The sequence below is a fragment of the Talpa europaea genome (assembly GCF_964194135.1).
Source record: "Talpa europaea genome assembly, chromosome: 8".
Classification (NCBI taxonomy): Eukaryota; Metazoa; Chordata; class Mammalia; order Eulipotyphla; family Talpidae; genus Talpa; species Talpa europaea.
Genome location: NC_140075.1, coordinates 56,920,810 through 56,940,637, shown reverse-complemented (window position 1 = coordinate 56,940,637; position 19,828 = coordinate 56,920,810). Strand labels below are relative to the sequence as shown.

Here is a 19,828-nt window from a genome sequence, read left to right as displayed (position 1 = left end):
GAACATTTGTAATTTTCCTTATTAGAAAAATATTTCATATGGACATGTTGAGACTCATTTGCAGACAAGCAAATTTATTAATGAGGTATATTTATTAATGAAGGAAAGAAAAAAATTGCTGTAATCTTAATATTAACATGCTGTTAATATTTTGGTATATATCCTTCCAGCCCTTTTATGTGTTTAATTTGGGACCCCTCTAACCTGACGTCCTAAAAAAAACAGGGGTACCGGGTTCTTAAATAAACAGCAAAATGATAGAAAACCACAGATTTAAAGAGACCTTAGAGGGAAGACAATCTTTGGCTATTAAGGGAGGGGATAAAGCATCAGTGATACTTTTGAGTTTTTCACACTTAGCTTCTTAATATTTTCTGGGGGAAGGCGTCTGTGTTTTTCTTTGTAACATAGCTGAATCTATACCTGTAGTTACCACCTGGATACATGGTTATTAAAGTAATTTCTCATTACCCCAAAGAGCTTTAGTTATACTCAGCTTTTACCTTAATCCTTGTACAGCTCTGCAGGGCAAACCTTTCTCAGCTCTGAGCGGTCTTTGCAAGTGGGGCCAAGGAGCCACCTTGAACCAAAAAAAGAGCATTATGTCACCGGAAGCCCAAGCCCAGAGAATACAAGGTATGACCCAATAATCACTGGTCCCAGCCAGGTCTTTGCAAGGAGACTCTAATGACTCCTTGTCTAGAGAAGAGCCAGCTGATGATTTTTAGAGTGTAATTAGTCACTCCAACCCACTCATTCAAATCCTGTTCTGTTCACGAGACAATCCTTGGATTGGATGACTCTCTCTGTTCAGAGGCAACTGCAAGGACTTTTTGTTCCAGCTGGCTTCGTTTGACACCTGGTAACATTTCTTCAGTAGTATTCTCCTACCAGACAGACTCACCTAAGCCCAGCTGCGTGGGTGCTCTGAAGCTGTGCAAGCCCTGCCTCAGCCATGAGTAGGGAAAGTGACTCTGGCTGCCCAGGCTGTCCTGTTGGTAATTCAGAGCTGTCCCTCAAATTTGGGATGGCTGAGGAGAGGTATAATTTTGGTTTTGACAAAATGGCACTAAGGTACACTAAGAGGTCATTCAGCGGACATTGGAATACTTCACGCACTAGATATACAAAATCAGATAGGTTACAGAGGAGAGGATTGATTTTTCACTTTGGTATCTGGTATCATTAGGAGTTAGGAAATACACATTGAAAGGAATGCGCCAAGTGGAATGTTTAGCTAGTATTTTATTTCTCTGTTTTTAAAGGTTTAGATTCTGTAGTTGAGGAAGGACCTGTAACCATCAGTTTTCAGATGGGTTGTCCACAACTGGTGTTAATCAAGCTCCTTGGGCTTTTGACAGAAATTGAAGATAGCAGTGGCTGGTGTAGATGCATACGCTACTTGAGCCACCTGGAGATTCCACAGAGTCCGAGCAGGAGGGAAAAGAAAGAATAAGAATTCCCTTTCTGGGGTGCCTTGGTTTGGAGCCCTGAGATTTAGGAGACAGTGGGGCAGGCTAGAGAGGGACTTATTCTCGAACATGGGTGGGAGTATTTGGGTTCAGGCATTTCCAGAGGAGTAGCCCTTGGTCTGAGAACTTGAGGAAAAGGATAGCTTTCTGCTGTAGAGCTTCTGGCTCATTTCCTTACCTGATGGTTATTCAAACACTGCCCAGAAGCTTCTCAGGTCTCTAATCAGCTAACTAACCGGCCGAGTGAGTTTAGTCAAAGAAAAGCAAAGGTCGGGGCAGTTGTCAGGATTGTGACCTGGGCTGGTTAATTGCCTGGAACAGATGCTCTTTGTTACTGGTGCACTTGTCAGATGTAGAAAGGGAATCAGAATGGTGTCTCAGAAAGTCAATTGGAGCAATCTGACAACATTAATTTCCTCATGTTGCAACTGCCCTGTAAGTGTGGTTGTAATAATTGTAGAGGCAGACCAGTGCCAGTGTGGTAACCCTTGGTTATATGCAGATTATATATCTTACGATCCACCTGACCAAAGGCAGATGTGGTTTGTGGGTACATATTTCTAGGATGAAAGATTTTGCATTTGGGTTCTAGTTGGACTTTGCTTCCTGTCCAGGGACTGGTTTTTATTGCCTGTCAGTAGCTTAGGACTTACGCTTTGCTCCAGGGTGTGAATAAAGGAATGAACTTAAGTGATGTTCTGGGTTAGTGAAAATCTAGGACTCAGGAACTCAGGACCCCTTGAATGGGGATTGTCTATACAACCAGGAAAATCACTGGGTTTGAATGGGGACAGTTTTAAAGAGTCAATGTGGGTGTTCTGCCACAAGGCAGATATTTGTAACTTTGAGACAACTTGCTATACAAATGTCTAGATTTACCAGGGTACTAAACTGGGAGTCGGTTGTTGGTATCACTAAAAGACTGGTTACAACTTCCTTTTCAGGAAGCTCCTTCAAGTACATCAGGAAAACTGTCAAGGTAGATGTTAGTCCAACGTATAGGAGATCTGCTTACAATGGCTGCCTGGGAGGTGCATGCATTGGGCACGAGGCTTTAGCATGTTCTTTAAGGTCCTTTCCACTTGCTCATGGTTTTGTGAGTTAGCCCTTTGAGGAGCACCTACGTAGCCAGAGCATGGCGGGATCTCTGTGGCTTGTGCACACAGCGTGCTGATGGAGTTAATGTGTAAGCAGGAAATGGCCTCCTGTGCCAGGCTGCATACGAACCACCCTGGGCTTCTCAGACTGATTACTGTCTCTTCACTTCCCCTGGACCCAGGACCTCAGAAGCCATGTCGAAGCACCACACCGATGTCGGGACTGCCTTCATTCAGACCCAGCAGCTGCACGCAGCCATGGCTGACACATTCCTGGAGCACATGTGCCGTCTGGACATCGACTCACCACCCATCACGGCCCGGAACACTGGCATCATCTGTACCATCGGTGAGTGGGTGTGATCCTCCCCAGTCCCAGACCAGGGCCTCAGGTGACCATGATCTTCCTCTCCTGAGCATGCAACACAGATTCTTAGGGAAGCAGGTAATAGGAAGTTGCAATAAAGCATTAGTATGCTTTATGTTTTGTGCTGAAGACAAAATTTAGAGGGTGTCTTCCTTATCAGATCTTTTAGGAGTTTCTCACAAACCTTTTTGACATGCTCTGTGCAGCCAGGTTCCTGCACTTGGACATCTGGCTGTGCTTCATTACGAGCAAAGAGGGCTGGCCAGGTCTTACGCTTTCTCAATTAGATGGAGCCTATAGAATTTGAAGGAAACATAAGTATCCATCTAATTCAAGAAGGTGGGCTAGCACAGTAACAGTCTGCTGTGTGTTTTTGAAAGAAAGAAGAGCTATTAGGCGGGGGTGGAGGTAGGGGAGGAATTTTAGGAGGAACAGTGAACTATCCAGAGTTCTTTGAACTTAAAATTTAAAGGGTTATTCCTATTCTGAATAATTAATATTGATAGCTTTAAAACTTTATTTTACTAGGCCCAGCCTCCCGATCAGTGGAGATGTTGAAGGAGATGATTAAGTCAGGCATGAATGTGGCTCGTCTGAACTTCTCCCATGGAACTCACGAGGTGAGCCTCGCCACCGGGACATCTTGTAGGGAGCAGGTGGGGAGGCAGGTATTCCATTTAACCACAGTGGATCAGGCAAGAGTGAGTCTGGGGTTCACAACCATTGTCTTCACACTCTACCCCTGCTCTCCTCTCCATCCCCCAACACCCATACACATCTGCTGCCATATCAGCCCTCACAAAGGGGCATGTTCTGGCATATAACCCCCCACTTCACCAGCATTGTGTTCCAGTATGTCCCATCCCAGGGGTTCTGCTACATTAAAATCAAGCCAGTCAGCACACTTCTTCAGGAGCCTAGTAGGTGGTCTTAATGCTGGTGCAATTTATGAGCTGATTTGACCTATGAACAGAGACCTGACCTAGAACCAGGCCACAACTTTTGGGGAGTGTGGGGGCTTCCTGAAGAGGAGGACACTGCCTTTTTTAAAGCTTCAGGCTCAGCCATGAGCCTTGCAGTTTCATACTGGATTTGGTAGAGGAGTAATGACTTCCCTGCTTGGTAGACTGCTGTATTTATTTCCTGTTGATGCTAAAGAACTGCTACCCTGTAAGGTCAAGTGGCAAGGGGTTGCCCTCTGGCATTTGGAAGATGGTGTTGAGACTAAAAATAACGCCTCAGGAAGTGCAATCCAAGAGGTGAATTCCTCCTTTCTGGAAACATGAGACTCTTCATAGATTCCCTAACCCATGTTCCATAAACAGCCTATGGCCTGGCAGGTGGCTGGTCTCCAAATGTCATGGGACCAAGTTAGAGAAACTATGCTCAGCAAGCCCCTCAGGTTAAGATATGCCCCTAATGACATTAAGTAATTTTCCAAAGGCAGGGGTCTGGGGCAGGGGTCACCAGGACTTATTTCAAGTGATAGCTCAGCCCAAGGGGAGAGGTAAAGCCAACAAGTGAGGGTTATTTCGTTATTGATTCTTGCTGTCCAAGTGTGTCCAGGTCTCCCGTGTGCAAGGGAAGGAGCAGAAATAGATTTTGAGAAGTTGACCTTTAACTGGGCTGATGGCCTCTTCCATCCCGTAAGATAAAACCTCTCAGCTCTGAAATGGCAGGGCTGAGTGGGATCTGCTGCACCTGCTGGAGTGGAATTGGCTTTGGGGGTTTGGGTTTTTAAAACTACAAGAGGCATTTGAAGATTATCTGTGCTTTTCTTATTCCCAAATTAGAACTAGAATTTAAAAATAGATAAATCCAGAACCTCTTGTGTCTTTAATTTTGAGGTTTTTGACAAGGATAAGGGGGCTCCTGGGATCAGGGTTTTGGAAATTGATCTGAAATTGTCCTAATATATATATAATGTAATGCAAATATTTTTGTTTGATCACATGTCAGGGACCTTATTTGATATGCACCTTTGACTAGAGGCTGGGCCATACCTTTTGGAGCTCTGGGGAAGTTTTCAACATTCCTGTAAGCAAAAACATTGCAATTGAGATCTCTCCTTCACCCAGGCGGAGGGACATCACTGTCTCATTGTTATGAGCTTTTGACAGCTTTGCTAGTGTCTCTGTCCCCCATTTGTGGCAGTTCATGGGGCAAAGTCTATTTATTGAATGTGTGTGCCCATAATGCCGTGTTGGTCAGAAATACCTACTTTTAAGCAACCTAAATTTTGACCTTTCATAGGGACAACATTGATTGATGGGATTATTAAAACTTGAAAACATTCAACAAAGCTACAATCACAGTAGAAGAGTCCAGTATACCTCCCAGATATATACCAAAAGATGGTAATATAGTGGCTTTGAATAATTGGGTATATGATTAGTGTATACTTTTATGTCTCCAAGGCTAAAAGTGTGTGCTTTTTTTTTTTCAGTATTCACGGTTTAAAAATACACTAGGCCACCAAAATTAGAAATTATATAGATCACATTCTCTGACATTTTTATGAAAATTAAGAACAAAGTCTTCCATAGTAATCATGAAAATGTATACTCTTAAATCTACGTATCAGAAAGCAAAGGTCTGAAATTTAACAAAAAAAGAAATTCACCTAAACACTGGAGGAAAAAACCTAAACCTTAAAAAGGTGAAGAAAAGGAATTAACTTACAAGCATAGCTTTATGAAATGGAAAATAAACCTGATAAATTAAGCAAAGAACTGATTCTTGATAGTGTAATAAATAATCATTAATTTAAAAAGTTGGAAACTTCTAAAAAGCCTGGTCAAGAAAAAGATGCACAAAAAAAGATGAAGAACAGAAAAGAAAACTATATATAAAGAGTTTTAAAATCATAAAAGACTTATGCATTAAGTCCTGTAAATTGAAATAAAATTGACTCTTTTCTAAGGAAAGGTAAATATCCAAGAATTCAAAAATTTGAATAAACAGCCTTAAGATTGAAAAAGGTAATTAGGATCTGGACTCTGATCGGAACACTAGGCCTATAAGATTTTGAAGGTTCATACGCTAGACCAGTCTCATTTAGAATGTTACATAAAGCATAAAGTTAAGTCTAATAATAGTGTATTAAAGGAATTTCATGACCCATGACCAAGTAAACTTTAATTCTGCATTTGGATTAAATATGGTCAGTGCAATGCAAGAGAATGATAATAGGTGACACTAAATAACTACTCTATGCTCACCTCTATATACTTAATTTACACACATCAACTCTGAGAAAAAGGCATTTAATAATATTTAGAACTCATTCCTCTAAAAAATGATTTATACTTATAGTTGATAGTCTATACTATTTTTATTGCAAGCCAACAATAGAAAGAAACTTCCATAACTTAGACTTATGAACTCTACCCAGTGACACCAATGGTTCTCATTATAGACTGTCTAAATGGCACACTGAAGATTGTTCTGACACCAGCCTCAAGTAATACCAACCTTGGAGGTGAAGCTCTACTTCCAGCTCCCTTCTATCCACCTATTTGCAGGACAGTGGTAGCTGGTTAAAGGACAAGACCCACAGTGCTGAGTGCTTCTGTTATCAGCAATGTCATATTGATAGGGCCTCTGTTATCAGCAGTGTCCTATTGATTACACTGAGTACTTTTGACATCTTGGCCCTGAATCCACTTTAGTCAAACAGTAATGGCAAGTGGAAAGAGATAAGGGATGAAGAGAGAAGATTGACCAGGATTTGTTGCAGATGAAGAATAGCAAAGGGCAACTCAGAGAAAGGCACTATCTCCCTTTCCCTATTCCACTTGCATCTCTAATCATACTCTAGAAAGTGATTGCACAAACCAAGTCTGCATGACCTTTAGTAGTGTATTATTTAGCTTAGGCTGCTGTTAGCTAAGTAAATAATTTTGAGTTTGAATTTTAGTTAGAATCAATAGAGAAAAAACTCACAATTACCAGGTATATCAGAATCTGACTCCAATTGCAAGACCAATATTATCCAAACACAAATTCTAGGTCTTTGCTCTAGTTGTCTGCTTTATTTGATGAGTCTTAGGCAAGAGAACACCCGAAAGGACACAACTTTTTTATGTGTTGAGACACTCAGACCTTTAATGGTTTTAGTGGCAAAATCTTAAAGTTCCTAAGTTTTGCCCTCAGAATGAGTAGCTGAGCTTGTCAGATAATGGATGTGGAGGTCTAGATCATCTGCAGGTCTATCTTGAAGGAGCATTGTCAGTTCCAGAGGTACTAGTGTTATGGGAGGACACTTGCCATCTTCCTTCCTCTCCCCTAGTATCATGCAGAGACCATCAAGAACGTGCGCACAGCCACAGAAAGCTTTGCTTCTGACCCCATTCTATACCGGCCCGTTGCTGTGGCCCTGGACACCAAAGGACCTGAGATCCGCACTGGGCTCATCAAGGGCGTGAGTATCCTGGGGAGAAGAGGGAGGGTGGGTCCTTCTTCAGCCTTCTACAGCAGCCTCTCCTTGCCCAGAAACCATAGGCTTGAGTTTAGGTCTATAAATGAGGGTTTTGTTCATCACCGTCAAAAATGTTGCTTTGTCTTAGCTCACTAAGAGTGATAACAGAAAGGGATCTTTATAGTCTACAAACCTACTTCCAAGTCTCTCTAACTTTAGGAAGCAGTTTCTTTGTCTGTCTTTCCCTAGCATTAAATAGCATAACTAAAACATTATGGTTTTTTTCCTTTTTTTCCTTGGGTTATTTCTTAAAATATACGAAGTTAGAGAATACCATTCTTTATACCCAATGGGAAATGTTTTATTGTTACTTGTAGCTGAGATTGGAGCTTTGCTCCTTGGAGAAAAGAGCTTTTCATTTCCTGCCAGGCAGGCCTGGCCTCTGTGGTTGGGACTCAGGGCTTACTCTCCTGTCTGTAGAGCGGCACTGCGGAGGTGGAGCTGAAGAAGGGAGCCACTCTCAAGATCACCCTGGATAATGCCTACATGGAAAAGTGTGATGAAAACGTCCTTTGGCTGGATTACAAGAACATTTGCAAGGTGGTGGAAGTAGGCAGCAAGATCTATGTGGATGACGGACTTATTTCTCTGCAGGTGAAGGAAAAAGGTATGTTCAGTATTCAGGGTCTACTTATCTAAAACCATCTCCTACCTCTAAATTTCTTTGACAGAAGGAAGAGATAGGAAGTTTGCTTGGCTGATAGCAAGGTTGAGTCTTTATATCCTGAAGAGTTATTGCTTATCCTCAAAACTAGACTTCAAGTAATCATGTTCTTGGGAGCACATGAGATTTCTTTTTGAAATCTTTTGGCTTTCTGCTTCCTGCCTTCATCCCTCAATATGATCTGTACAGGACTCCAGTGTGACTGAGAATAGTAGGGTTCTTTTAAAACAACCCTATGAGTAGATACTATTATCCCTATTTAACAGGCACAGGGAAGTGAAATGACTTCCCCCAGGTGACACAGTGGGGCTAGGATTTGAACTCTGGCAATACGACTCCATTGCACAAGGTACTGCTTCTCAGTTGACAGTACTGTGGGGAGAGACAGCTGGTCCCTGGCCTCTTCGTGTGGAGGACGTGTGCCCTCATTGCTCTGCATACCCACGTGCTCCATTTCACACAGGTGCTGACTTCCTGGTGACAGAGGTCGAGAATGGGGGCTCCTTGGGCAGCAAAAAGGGTGTGAACCTTCCTGGGGCTGCTGTGGACCTGCCTGCTGTGTCGGAAAAGGACATCCAGGATCTGAAGTTTGGGGTGGAGCAAGATGTAGATATGGTGTTTGCATCTTTCATCCGCAAGGCATCTGATGTCCATGAAGTCAGGAAGGTCCTGGGAGAGAAAGGGAAGAACATCAAGATCATCAGCAAAATTGAGAATCATGAGGGAGTTCGGAGGTCAGTCCCTTGCCTGTCCCTTGCCACCTCCTTCAGCCCCAGCCTCTCTAAGAGCAAGATGTTTCCTATGAATACCTGGTTCGCAAACCTGGCTACCTGCCCATCAGTATGCAGACTCCTCAGCCAGTCCCAGGCCCTCTGAATCAGAATACTTTAAGAGGCTAGTCAGTGGAAGGCATTGATATTACCAAAAAAGCATCCCAGGTGATTGGGATGCCCGCTTATCTCAACCCTTTTCTCTTGGCCCAGATATCAGCATTGCAGAGGGAGGACAGGGCCTCTGCACTGTGTTCCAAGTTCAGAGCACTGCCTTTGTTTGCTGGAATGGGGGGATGGTCAAGAGAAAGTTCTTGGAAAGGGGCTCTTTTTCACTTGGGAGCCATGTGGAAGAAAGCTCAGGGCTTGGTGTAGACACTGAAATCATGGCTTCCAAGTCTTCACTTGGACAGCCACTGGCTGATGATCACTATGATCTGACATGTGCCTGCTTCCCAGAGCAAAGCCTGTGGTTCTCCTCCAGGTTCAGATTGTACCAACTCAAGGAGGAGCCAAATGACTGTGGCGAGCTTGGTGACATCTGTTCCTCTTTGGCTTCCCACTGGAAAGAACTCAGACATGCTAAACCCCACACCTACTTGTGTGAGTTTAGGCATATGCTTAGGGAGGGTGGGAGGAGCAGCTCTACCCACTGCTGTGACCCTGCCATCCTTAGCTTAGTGTTGATTTCCTTTGTACCAGGCCATTTGGGGTCCTCCCTAGGCCATCCTTGATAAGCCATGGGTGATAGCTGGCTTGATCCCAGCCAAAAAGCCCCTGACCTCCTGTCTTCAGCAGGTTGGAAGGGGCCATGGGCCTTGTGTCAGAGTAGTCAGCAGACCTCAGGTAGCTTTTTCTACCCTGGCGTACTGACTGCAGTGGAGATAGTAGAGACACATTAAGTGGGGCCTCAACAAGATATCGATGGGGAGGAAGTGAGTCCATGGGGCTTTGGAGGAGACCTCACCCGTGCCCCTTGCCCCCAGTGATGTATCCACATGGGCACAGTTTGCTCACTGCGGGAACACCCACCCCACCACCTCCATGCACCCATGATTATGTCCTAGGTCATGGGCAACTGTCCTTGCACACAGACACCCAAGTTAGAATCCCAGTGATCTTTGCCTCACTGTTTATTTTATGGCTCCTAACCTCTCTTCCCACCTTCCCTGTCAGGTTTGATGAGATTCTGGAAGCCAGTGATGGGATCATGGTGGCTCGTGGTGATCTAGGCATTGAGATTCCTGCAGAGAAGGTCTTCCTTGCTCAGAAGATGATGATTGGGAGATGCAACCGAGTTGGGAAGCCTGTCATCTGTGCCACACAGGCATGTGTCTCTCCCCTTATACATGGGAAAGCTTTGGGAGCTACCTGGTCTCTTCTCATGGACCCTGCCCCCACCTCCCCTACCCTTCCCTCTCTTTCTCTCTCTCTCTCACACACACACACGCACGCACACACACACAAACACACAGTCCCTCTCTCCCACCCACTTTTCACCCCTGCAAAGTGCCATGCTCTGTGCACATACATACACAGTTATGTATGACAGGGGTACAGACTTCAGTCATTCATCTCTGAAGACAGCCCATGTCACAAGTTTCTAATGTTTTATCTCCTCCCAGATGCTGGAGAGCATGATCAAAAAGCCTCGTCCAACCCGGGCTGAGGGCAGTGATGTAGCCAATGCAGTCTTGGATGGAGCTGACTGTATTATGCTATCTGGAGAGACAGCTAAAGGGGACTACCCCCTGGAGGCTGTTCGCATGCAGCACCTGGTAAGTTCTTTGGGCTTTCCTGTCTCCCTGGACTCAGGCTGGGGCTGGGATGGGGCAAGCCCCAGTACAAAGCAACACCTTACAGGCTTCTGCACTCAACATCTTTTATGATCCTCCAGGTGACAAGAGGTGTGTGCTGGGGGGTAGAAGTGTCTTTTTTTTTTTTTTTTAATTCTACCTCCCATGCTCACATTCCCTCTCCTGTTTCCATCTGTTTGGGAGGTATTCTCCTCCATTGGACATAGCCCAGTTTATTTCTGGCTTCAGGGTTATAAATCCTTCCCGTGGCTCGATTATTGAAATACTTGTACCTCTTTCTCTGAACAGCCCAGAGGACTTTGCTTTATTCTGGAAAAGGCCCAGAACTCCTGTTCCCAGTTGTCCTCTTTGTTTGATTCCCTACCTGTCCTTCAGGGAGACAAGTGCCTCCCCCACAGGGCCTCTGACTGCACTGGGGCTGTTGTCCGCACTGAGCTGACTGCCTGCTGGGTTTGCATGGTGTCTGCAAGTGGGTCCTGCTTTGCTGGGCTGCTGCACTCACTCCCCAGACTAAAAACTGGATTTAAGTGATGGGTGACAGGTCCACAAATAGAGACAGGTGGTAGGATGGCTGTTTCTGGAGTGAGAGCATCTGGAGGGTCCTGTGTGTGACCCTTCTTTTCTCCCCAGGGGCTAGCTGGTCACAGCTCCTCTGCTGGGCCATGTCCCACTGCCTGGCTGCTTCTCAGTGTTGGAGACTCAGTGCCTCTGCCCCAGTTGCGTATTTTCGAGCTTACTGAAGAGTCAATGCAGGGAGCCATTATCAGGCTTATTATGCCTGGGAAAATGAATGTTGCAAATCAGTTTTCTCACATTTGTCCTGGATCAGGTTTGTTTTTTTTTTTTTTCCTTAAGATTTATTTATGTAAGTACTGGGTACAGTCAGAAGTGTGAGAGGGTGAGCGAATTCACCAGAGCCAGAGCAGGGAACAGAACAGGCAGACTGACCAAGTACACTGCTGAGGGGAGCAGCAGGTGTGACGGGAGAGGTCTGAGAGCCATGTGGGACCCTCGCTGGTGGCCGGGGATCGAACTGGCACTGCAGAGGCTGCGAGCAGCCTCACAGCCCAGCGCTCAACTGCTGTGCCACTAGGGGAGGCCCTGTCCTGGGTCAGTTCTTAAAGTGAACAGCTCAGTAAATTTGTCTCTTACCTTGAAATGTTTTTTCTTTAACCTTCCTATTCACTTTGTAGCCCATTGTCTTTATGTGGCATCCCCCTCAAAGAAAGAACCTCTAGACTAGACATCTTCCTTTTCTCCTTCACTTCCTTTGTGTACAGTTCCTAGGCTTCAATAACTCCCAGAGAAGACACGTGTTTTTATATTAAACTTTTTTTAATCTCTTTTTTTTAAGATTTATTTATTATTTATATAAGCACTGGATACAGTCAGAAGCGCGGGAGGGTGAGAGAATTCACCAGAGCCAGAGCAGAACAGGGAGCAGAACAGGCAGAAGGACCGAAGTACACTGCTGAGGGAAGCAGCGGGCGGCAGGAGAGGTCTGCGCACCATGTGGGACCCTCCTCCTGTGGCCCGGGGAGCAGTTGGGGATCAAACCGGCGCTGCAGAGGCTGCGGGCAGCTTCACAACCCAGCGCTCAACCGCTGTGCCACCAGGGAAGCCCCTATATTAAACTCTTCCAGTAGTAAACAGAGATGTCTCAACTAAATAGATCTCCTGGGGTCTCCTCAGCATCCTTGGTGGAGTCCCCACTTTGAAGTTGGGAGAGACCAAATACCTTGGCTGAGATGCCACTCCGTGTGACGTGATTGCTGTTCTGAGCCCAGGGTCTCTGGTGGGAAGGTGCCTTCTCTCCCCCAGGAGTCAGTAGACCTTAAACCAGTCTCCTCTAGGTGGCTGCTGTTAAAAGTGTATGATCCTCCGTGTACCCCCTTGCTTAGTTGTGTGGGTTCATATCCTTAGAGGTCAGTAAGTGACCTTGACCTGATTTACTGAACCATGAAACCACCTAGACTTTTTTGTGACCTCTAAAGACCTTATCAGTAAAGTGAATTAGATGAGATGTGTTTAATTGCAGCCTTAGTAGTAAATATTTACTACCATTAAATGCTTGGTAAGTTCCTGTGTAGATTGATGTAATATTCATAACCTCTGTGAGGTAGATGACCCCAATTTATAGATGAGGGTTCCATGATGATAAGATCTGGGTTTGCATCCAGACCCATTGCCTCCGAAGCCAATATGTCCTGCAACATAGCACTTTGGGGGGCCTCCCTGGTGGCACAAGGAGTTAAGCGCAGCACTGTGAAGCTGTCTGTAGCCTCTGCAGCGCCAAGTTCGATCCCCTGCCAGGGAGCAACCCACATGATGCAGCAGACCTCTCCTGACTCTCCCACTGCTCCCTTCAGCAGTGTATTTCAGTACATCTGCAGGTTGTGTTCCCCGCTCTGTATCTGGTGAATCCTCTTATCTCCCAAACCCTCTGGCCTATACCCCAGTTCTTGTATGCATAAATAAACAAAATTAGCACTTTGGTAGCAGGAAATTAAAAAGGACTCGTCTCTATTTGAGGCGTCTCCTGTGCTCAGAGACTAAAGTCAGGCTCAGGGCTCTGAATGCCATGTCCATCCGTCCATATCCCAGTCTTCCTGTGAACAGAGAGACCATAGAAACTGCAAGGTTTGTGTTACATGGCACTGCTCCCATGGGGTCTGAGCTGGGTGTGCAGGTCGCCCCTTCCCGTGTCTCCCATCAACGCTGACAGCTTCTCGTCTTCACTGTTGACTGCTCTCTCCTTTGTCTTAACTGGTGCAGTTAACGACCTGTAACTAAGGGCTAGGCAGTACCAGGTATGGTTCTATTTCCTATTCATGTCCCCTGTCTTTGGGCTGCATGCTTTCTGTTCCTACAGAAAGAAAACCTTTAACCTAGTAAATCCTGCTATACATCTGCATATACTGTCTAATTAATGAGATGGCATCACTGATTCCTCATAACCCTTCATTCTCTTAAGAGGCTGGTAATTAGATTATAATCTTCGAGATCTTAAATTTTCTTCCTAATTTTTGGTGTTCTCTGAGCAGGTGCTCTATAAATAACTTGATGGCTTTCTCATGCCTGTTAATCATTAGAGTTTAATCATTTGTCTAATTAAACGTAACGTGCGCACTTCCACAGGCATCTGTCTCTTCACATGGCTATTCGGTGTGCCCCCTATTTGTTCACCATCCTGCTTAGACGCAATGAAGCTTTCGCCAGCATTCCAGTGCTTCTCAGTGAGATTCCCTGGCAACCATGGGAAAGGTTCCCAGCACCCCCGTGTCTGAGGCTGAGCAAGCATTCCACATGTACTTGGAAGCCGAGCAGGAAGTCCTGCAGTAACCAGACAGCCATGTGAGGAGGGAGGGCCTGTTCCTTTCTGTAAGCTGTGTCGTGAGGCAGTGTGGTCAAATCCTGCCAGGGAGTGTTGTGGGCCCCACCTGGGCCTGATTTCACACCCAGGTGCTAGAGCCTGCTGCCATATTGTATACCGCCTCCACCCCAGCCCACCACAAAGTCCTTCCAGAATGGACGGACCAATTTCGCCTCTATTGGAGGGGAAGCGGCAGCAGTTGACACTGGTAATTCACACATCCCTGAGCAGGCTTTCATCACCCAGCCTCTTTGCATCTGCCTGAGGACAGATTTAGCCAATTAACCTAAGATTACCTTCTCTCTGATTAATTCCCCATTCTGTCTTTCCATGTGTGTTGTCTCTTTTTTTCTCCCTTTCCCTCTTCCTTGCTCTGTCTCCCCCTAAACCTTACAGATAGCTCGTGAGGCTGAGGCAGCCATGTTCCACCGCAAGCTGTTTGAAGAACTTGTGCGGGCCTCAAGTCACTCCACAGACCTCATGGAAGCCATGGCCATGGGCAGCGTGGAGGCTTCTTATAAGTGTTTAGCGGCAGCTTTGATAGTTCTGACGGAGTCTGGCAGGTAGGGCCCTAAGGGCAGGTAATTCTGCAGGATAACCAGCCTCTTGCTTCAGCTGCTAGAAGACAGCCACTACTGAGACTGGGCTCAGAGCCTCTTCTCATCTGCAGGAAGCCAGCCAGAAAGGGCAGGGCAGGACCAATGGGCCTGTTGGTTCGGTAGGCACAGTGGATGACCAGCCACCTGGTGAAGGACTGGTTCCTGTGAGTCAGTCTTGCTTATCACGACTCTCCAGTGATTGGGTCCTCTTGACCTTTGCACTCAGGGACATGTTCCTCACCATGTGTCTGGGCAATTCCTCCCCTCCCTCTCCCATCGTGACACAGCTCTGACAGCTCTGTCCCCCCTTCTCGTCCCTCTGGACGGATGTTGCTCCCCTAGATTGCCCGTGAGGCAGAGGCCGCCATCTACCACATGCAATTATTTGAGGAGCTCCGCCGCTTGGCGCCCATTACCAGCGACCCCACAGAAGCTGCCGCCGTGGGTGCAGTGGAGGCCTCCTTCAAGTGCTGCAGTGGGGCCATAATCGTCCTCACCAAGTCTGGCAGGTAGGAGGTGGGAGTGGCTCCTAGTGAATGCTCTGCACATTTCCTCGGGGGCCCTGGGAGCAGTGCATTGAATGGTGCTCAGATGGTGCTGAGCCCCAAGGTAAGACCTCTCTGCCTGCCACCTGGACCCCACAGGGAAGGAGCATCCCCAGCTCCAGGCCAGAATCTTGAGTGACAAGAGTCCCTTCCCCGGGCCCAAAGGACTCGATGCAGTGCGCATAAGGCATGTTCGGCCACTTACCAGGAACTGGAAACTTCATTGCATAACTGCAGATAGACTGACTACAAATGGTTATCTGGTATTTAAAAGCTTGTCTCTAATATGATAGAAGACAATCAGTTCTGCTCATTCCAGTTGTCATGTACTCTTTCAAAGTTCAGTTTGCAGAATTAGCGCTGTTCACTGACCTGTTGATTGGTTGGTGCACCTGTCCCTGTCCATCTTCAAGACCCAAAAACAAATGGATTCTAGCCTAGGAAAGGCTGTCTTGTTGTCTGGCTGGCATTTCATGGTAGGTACCATGCAGTTGAGTGGAAGCCTGGGCCTGGCCTCGCACTTGGGATTCCTTCCTGGTCTAGGACATGGAGTCAGCCTCCGTCACTCCCCAAGCTTGTGCTTATGGGGCCACTGGGGCATCCTGCAAGAGGAGCAGGCGGGTGGTCCCCATGCACTGAGGTGAGCTGCCTGTAGAACCAAAACAGACCAGGCAGACTCCCTCAGCAGAGGACTCAGGATAAACAGTTCCAACCATTACATTGACCTTTATGAAAAGGTCCATCCTCTGCTATTTGGCTATTATTAGCTCCAGTCTCCTGGGGTTTTACTATCAGCAAGTTCCGACTTCAACAGCTGCTTCCCTCTGAAAGCCTTACATGGAGACCAGGCTTTTTAAATAGGACATGGTATTTCCCTGACACCTCTTGAGTGCCCCCATCATTTGCCTTCCGGGGTCCAGCTCCTCCTGAAATCTTCTTCCCAAACCTTAAGACATCTGCAGCTCCAGGTGTGCGCTGTCAGTGTTTATGCAAGCACCTGGCATTGGAGCTTCAAAGGGGTCCTCTACCTCCAGGGGAGCATTCACAGGCAGCCTCCCACACTTACCATGCTCATCTCCTGGCCTTGCCTCTGGGGCAGCGCCCAGACTTCTAAGCCTCACTTAGATAATCAGTATAAGCCTGGCTTAGATAATCAGTTTTGCTGCTGAGGCTCTTTCCAGGAACCTGAGGGTCATATGGTCAGGGTTGTCCATTCTTTGTCATCTACTCATTACTGAAGTTTTTTGTAAATTGACTAGAGCTGCTGCACTGTGGAGTGGCGCACACACAGATCTTGCGCTCATGTGGCCTTTGGCTTGCATTGTCGATTCCCAGGGGCACTGGTGGGCTCTACTCCTGTTCTCTACAGATGTCAAGAGTGAGGTGGTGTTCTTATGCTGCTTGGCTTACAGCTGTTGCTGGCAGCAAGAGGAATGGGTGCTGGTGAGGTTGCCACATGGGACGAGCCTGGCTGTGCTGGGTCAGCATGATCCTGGAGTCCTGCCTATGGGGGTGGAGGGATAGAAGGCAAATGCAACAAAGAAAAGTTTTATGCTGTGGAGGAGACAGAATGTCTTTGAGGCTGTCCTTGTCTTAAGAGGCAGCTCCCCATTCCAGAGAGGACCCAGGAAGCACATGTTGAAATTACTAGAGGCTCAGGCTGGCATAGTGAGTTGGAATAGAGGGCGAGCTATTGCTATAGATCCTGAGGAGCATCCCAGGAAATTCCTGGGACACTGCTTAATGGTTTTTTCTGCCTGTCCACCACGCTATCTCAGGTCTGCTCACCAGGTGGCCAGATACCGCCCCCGTGCTCCCATCATTGCTGTGACCCGGAATCACCAGACAGCTCGCCAGGCCCATCTGTACCGTGGCATCTTCCCTGTGGTGTGTAAGGACCCAGTGCAGGATGCCTGGGCTGAAGACGTGGACCTCCGGGTGAACTTGGCCATGAATGTTGGTATGTGGCTTTGAGTAAGAGCTACAGCCTGGAGGGTAGGAGTACCTAGGCAGTGGGACACTACTGAAAGGGAACATGCAGGCCTTAGGATGCCTTAGGAATGTGCAGGCCTAGCTGACCTCGCTGGGAATGCTCCTCTGAATTCCCCATCTCATTCCCAAAGTGTTAGGCTCAGCCCTGGGTGAAGGGGTGGGGGGACCAGACCTTTGCATTGTGGGTCTGAGAAATTCATTTCTTCTCACTCTCCTCATTTATGGCTCAAAACAGGATTCTGGACAAGTCAGGTTTGTCCATTCTTTGTCATTACTCATTACTGATTTTTCAAATTGACCACAGAGCTGCTGCACTGTGGAGTGGCGCACACACAGATCATGTACTCATGTGGCCTTTGTCCCTGTATAAGAGAATGTCATGGGATGAAAGGAAGCAGCTTACCTTTGAACGTGGGCAAGGCTCTCCATCCTCTGGACTATGAGATGGATGCTGTCCCTTTTTCTTGCCAACTCTGCCATCTGTGCCAAGTTTCAGAACTGCCCTTGTCCCTTTTGCCTGCACTTGGGAGGCTGGTGCCACCTTGTGGTGTGAGGAAGTAATGATCAGCCCGCCCTGCTCACTGCTTACTGCTAGCTGGGTGATGAGTAATCAGCTATGTACATCTCTACCTGGCTTACTTTTTCTCACCAAACTTCCTTCTCTTCCTCCAGGCAAGGCCCGAGGCTTCTTCAAGAAGGGAGATGTGGTCATTGTGCTGACCGGATGGCGCCCTGGCTCTGGCTTCACCAACACCATGCGTGTGGTGCCAGTGCCATGAAGGGCCCCAAGAACCCCTCTCCAGTCCCCATCCTATCCCCTTCCCCCGATCCATCCGTTAGACCAGCAATGCTTATAGTGCTCACTTGGGGCTGTAGTGTGGCACTGGTGGGCTGGGACACCAGGGAAGACGATTAGCGCCTCTATGAGACATGGTAGTTTTTAAGACCCTGCTTGGCTGGGGTAGCCCAGAGTTGGGCTGTCTATCATGTGGCTCCAACCCATGAAACAGGCCAGGTTGGGGTGGAGGCTCCAAAGCTGAACACAAAGGGCAATAGCCCCTGCTTCTTCTCCTTTGTGTACTGTGTTCAGTTCCTATAGAAATGGATTCCCAGAAAACTTCCAACCCTGGCCTGGGGTCAGGAGACAGCCAGCAAGAGAGGGGCCTTCCAGCATGGGGCAGTGTTCCAGTTTAAGTAGACTGTCCCTGGTCCTTAATTGCTTCTCCAACACCCCTGCCTTCCCACCTCCCGCCTTGTGCATAGTGCACTTTGTTCCTGCACTCCACTCAGCTACAGACAAATACTCCACTTCCACCTTCCATTTTCCCTACGGCTGTAGCCTGTTGCTATAGAGCCTACTTGTATGTCAATAAACAACAGCTAAAGCTCCTGTTGCCTCTTTCTGATTTTTTTGGGGGGAAGGGGGGGCGTTGGTTTGAACCTGGTCTTGTGAGTGAAAATGGTAAGAGCCTTGTGCCTCCTGTGGGTGATCCTGTTACTCCAGCCACCACCTATCTCCAGGGCACAGAGGTGCTGGGAAGCAGTAACTACTTGGGGGATAAAAGTTCCCTTTTCAGCACCCCAGGGAGGTGTGATAGCTCTCTCTCAAAACTCCTGCATCTGGAGAAATCTTGAACCAAAAGATGGGAGAGGGCACCATGGAGGGCCCCTACCAGAGTTCCCACCTTTTTGCCTTGGTGCATAAGCCAGTAATGAAGTGGTCCTTGGCTTGCCCCTCCCTCCCTTAGGTATTCCTGCTTTAGATGCCCCGAATTTAAAGGACCTGTAGGATGAGACCTGGTTCCCAGTGAAAGAGTCAGGACCTGGGGCCAGATTCTGTTTTCAATGCCCAGAAGGCTGCAGCTCTGGGGTCCCTTTGTGCCCCTTTTGTTTGCTGATTACTTCATCCCATGATGAGGCAGGGACCAGGTGGGGGAGGCTTGGGAATGTAACTGAAAATGCCTGCTTTTTTCCTCTTCTGACCATTCAAGGATCAAAGCCTATCAGGTGAGCAAGGGAAGAAAGGGTTCACAGGCCAGCTAAGTTAGGGGGTAGGACTTTGGTCCCATTCTCAAGACTCAGTTCATTGCCACGCCCCATCAATATCGAAACTGTTCTGCCTCCCATCCTCACCCTATTTCTGCCCACTTTCCGTGCCTCTGCAAGCTCCTCTAAAATTTTGCCTGGAAGTACAGAAGTTTCCAATTCGAGAAGTGCTTAAAAGCAATTCCTGGGCTCTCCAACTATCACGTTCAAAAATCCCCACTGGTGTTCCCTACTCAGTTACTCTGGTGCGGAGAGAAATTGAAACCTACTCTGGAGTTCAATTTTCGGGTTGGGAGGCTGGCGGGGAATCGGTTCCTGCAGACGGTTTCAAGTTCTGAACCGGGGGAGCTGAAGAGGAAGACCCTGGAGGGAATCCCCGGCCCTAACCGTGAAGGGCTGGCGGTACAGCCCCGTAACTTGGCCTCCCAGACTTTCTCGTCGTGAGCTGGAGCAGCAGGATCTGCGCAGAGCTCGGGACACCAACCTGGTTCTGGAGAGGGAGTGGAACGGCCAATGGGTCGGGCCCGTCCCGCGCGGGCAGCCAGTAGGCGCGCGGGGGCGGGCCCTCCCGGGACCGACGGGGGCGGGCGCTCTGGCCAGCGCGCT

At 47.5% G+C, this 19,828-nt stretch overlaps 1 protein-coding gene across 4 annotated transcripts; it reads left to right on the top strand.

Moving 5' to 3' along the window:
- Positions 1–602: 602 nt before the first annotated feature.
- Positions 603–17,955, top strand: PKM (pyruvate kinase M1/2; the record flags this gene model as incomplete). Of its 4 annotated transcripts, none has more annotated exons than XM_084240549.1 (10): positions 603–636; positions 2,752–2,918; positions 7,228–7,359; positions 7,837–8,023; positions 8,544–8,814; positions 10,027–10,177; positions 10,476–10,628; positions 14,982–15,148; positions 16,963–17,144; positions 17,849–17,955. In XM_084240549.1, the coding sequence occupies 10 exons, from the start codon at positions 603–605 to the stop codon at positions 17,953–17,955; spliced, it is 1,551 nt and encodes a 516-aa protein (XP_084096675.1). The 4 variants fall into 4 exon arrangements, with proteins under 4 accessions (XP_084096675.1, XP_084096673.1, XP_084096674.1 ...); XM_084240547.1 differs by lacking the exon at positions 603–636 and adding an exon at positions 3,465–3,556; XM_084240548.1 differs by lacking the exons at positions 603–636; positions 14,982–15,148 and adding exons at positions 3,465–3,556; positions 14,437–14,603 and having other exon boundaries at positions 2,765–2,918.
- Between the last annotated feature and the right edge of the window lie 1,873 nt (positions 17,956–19,828).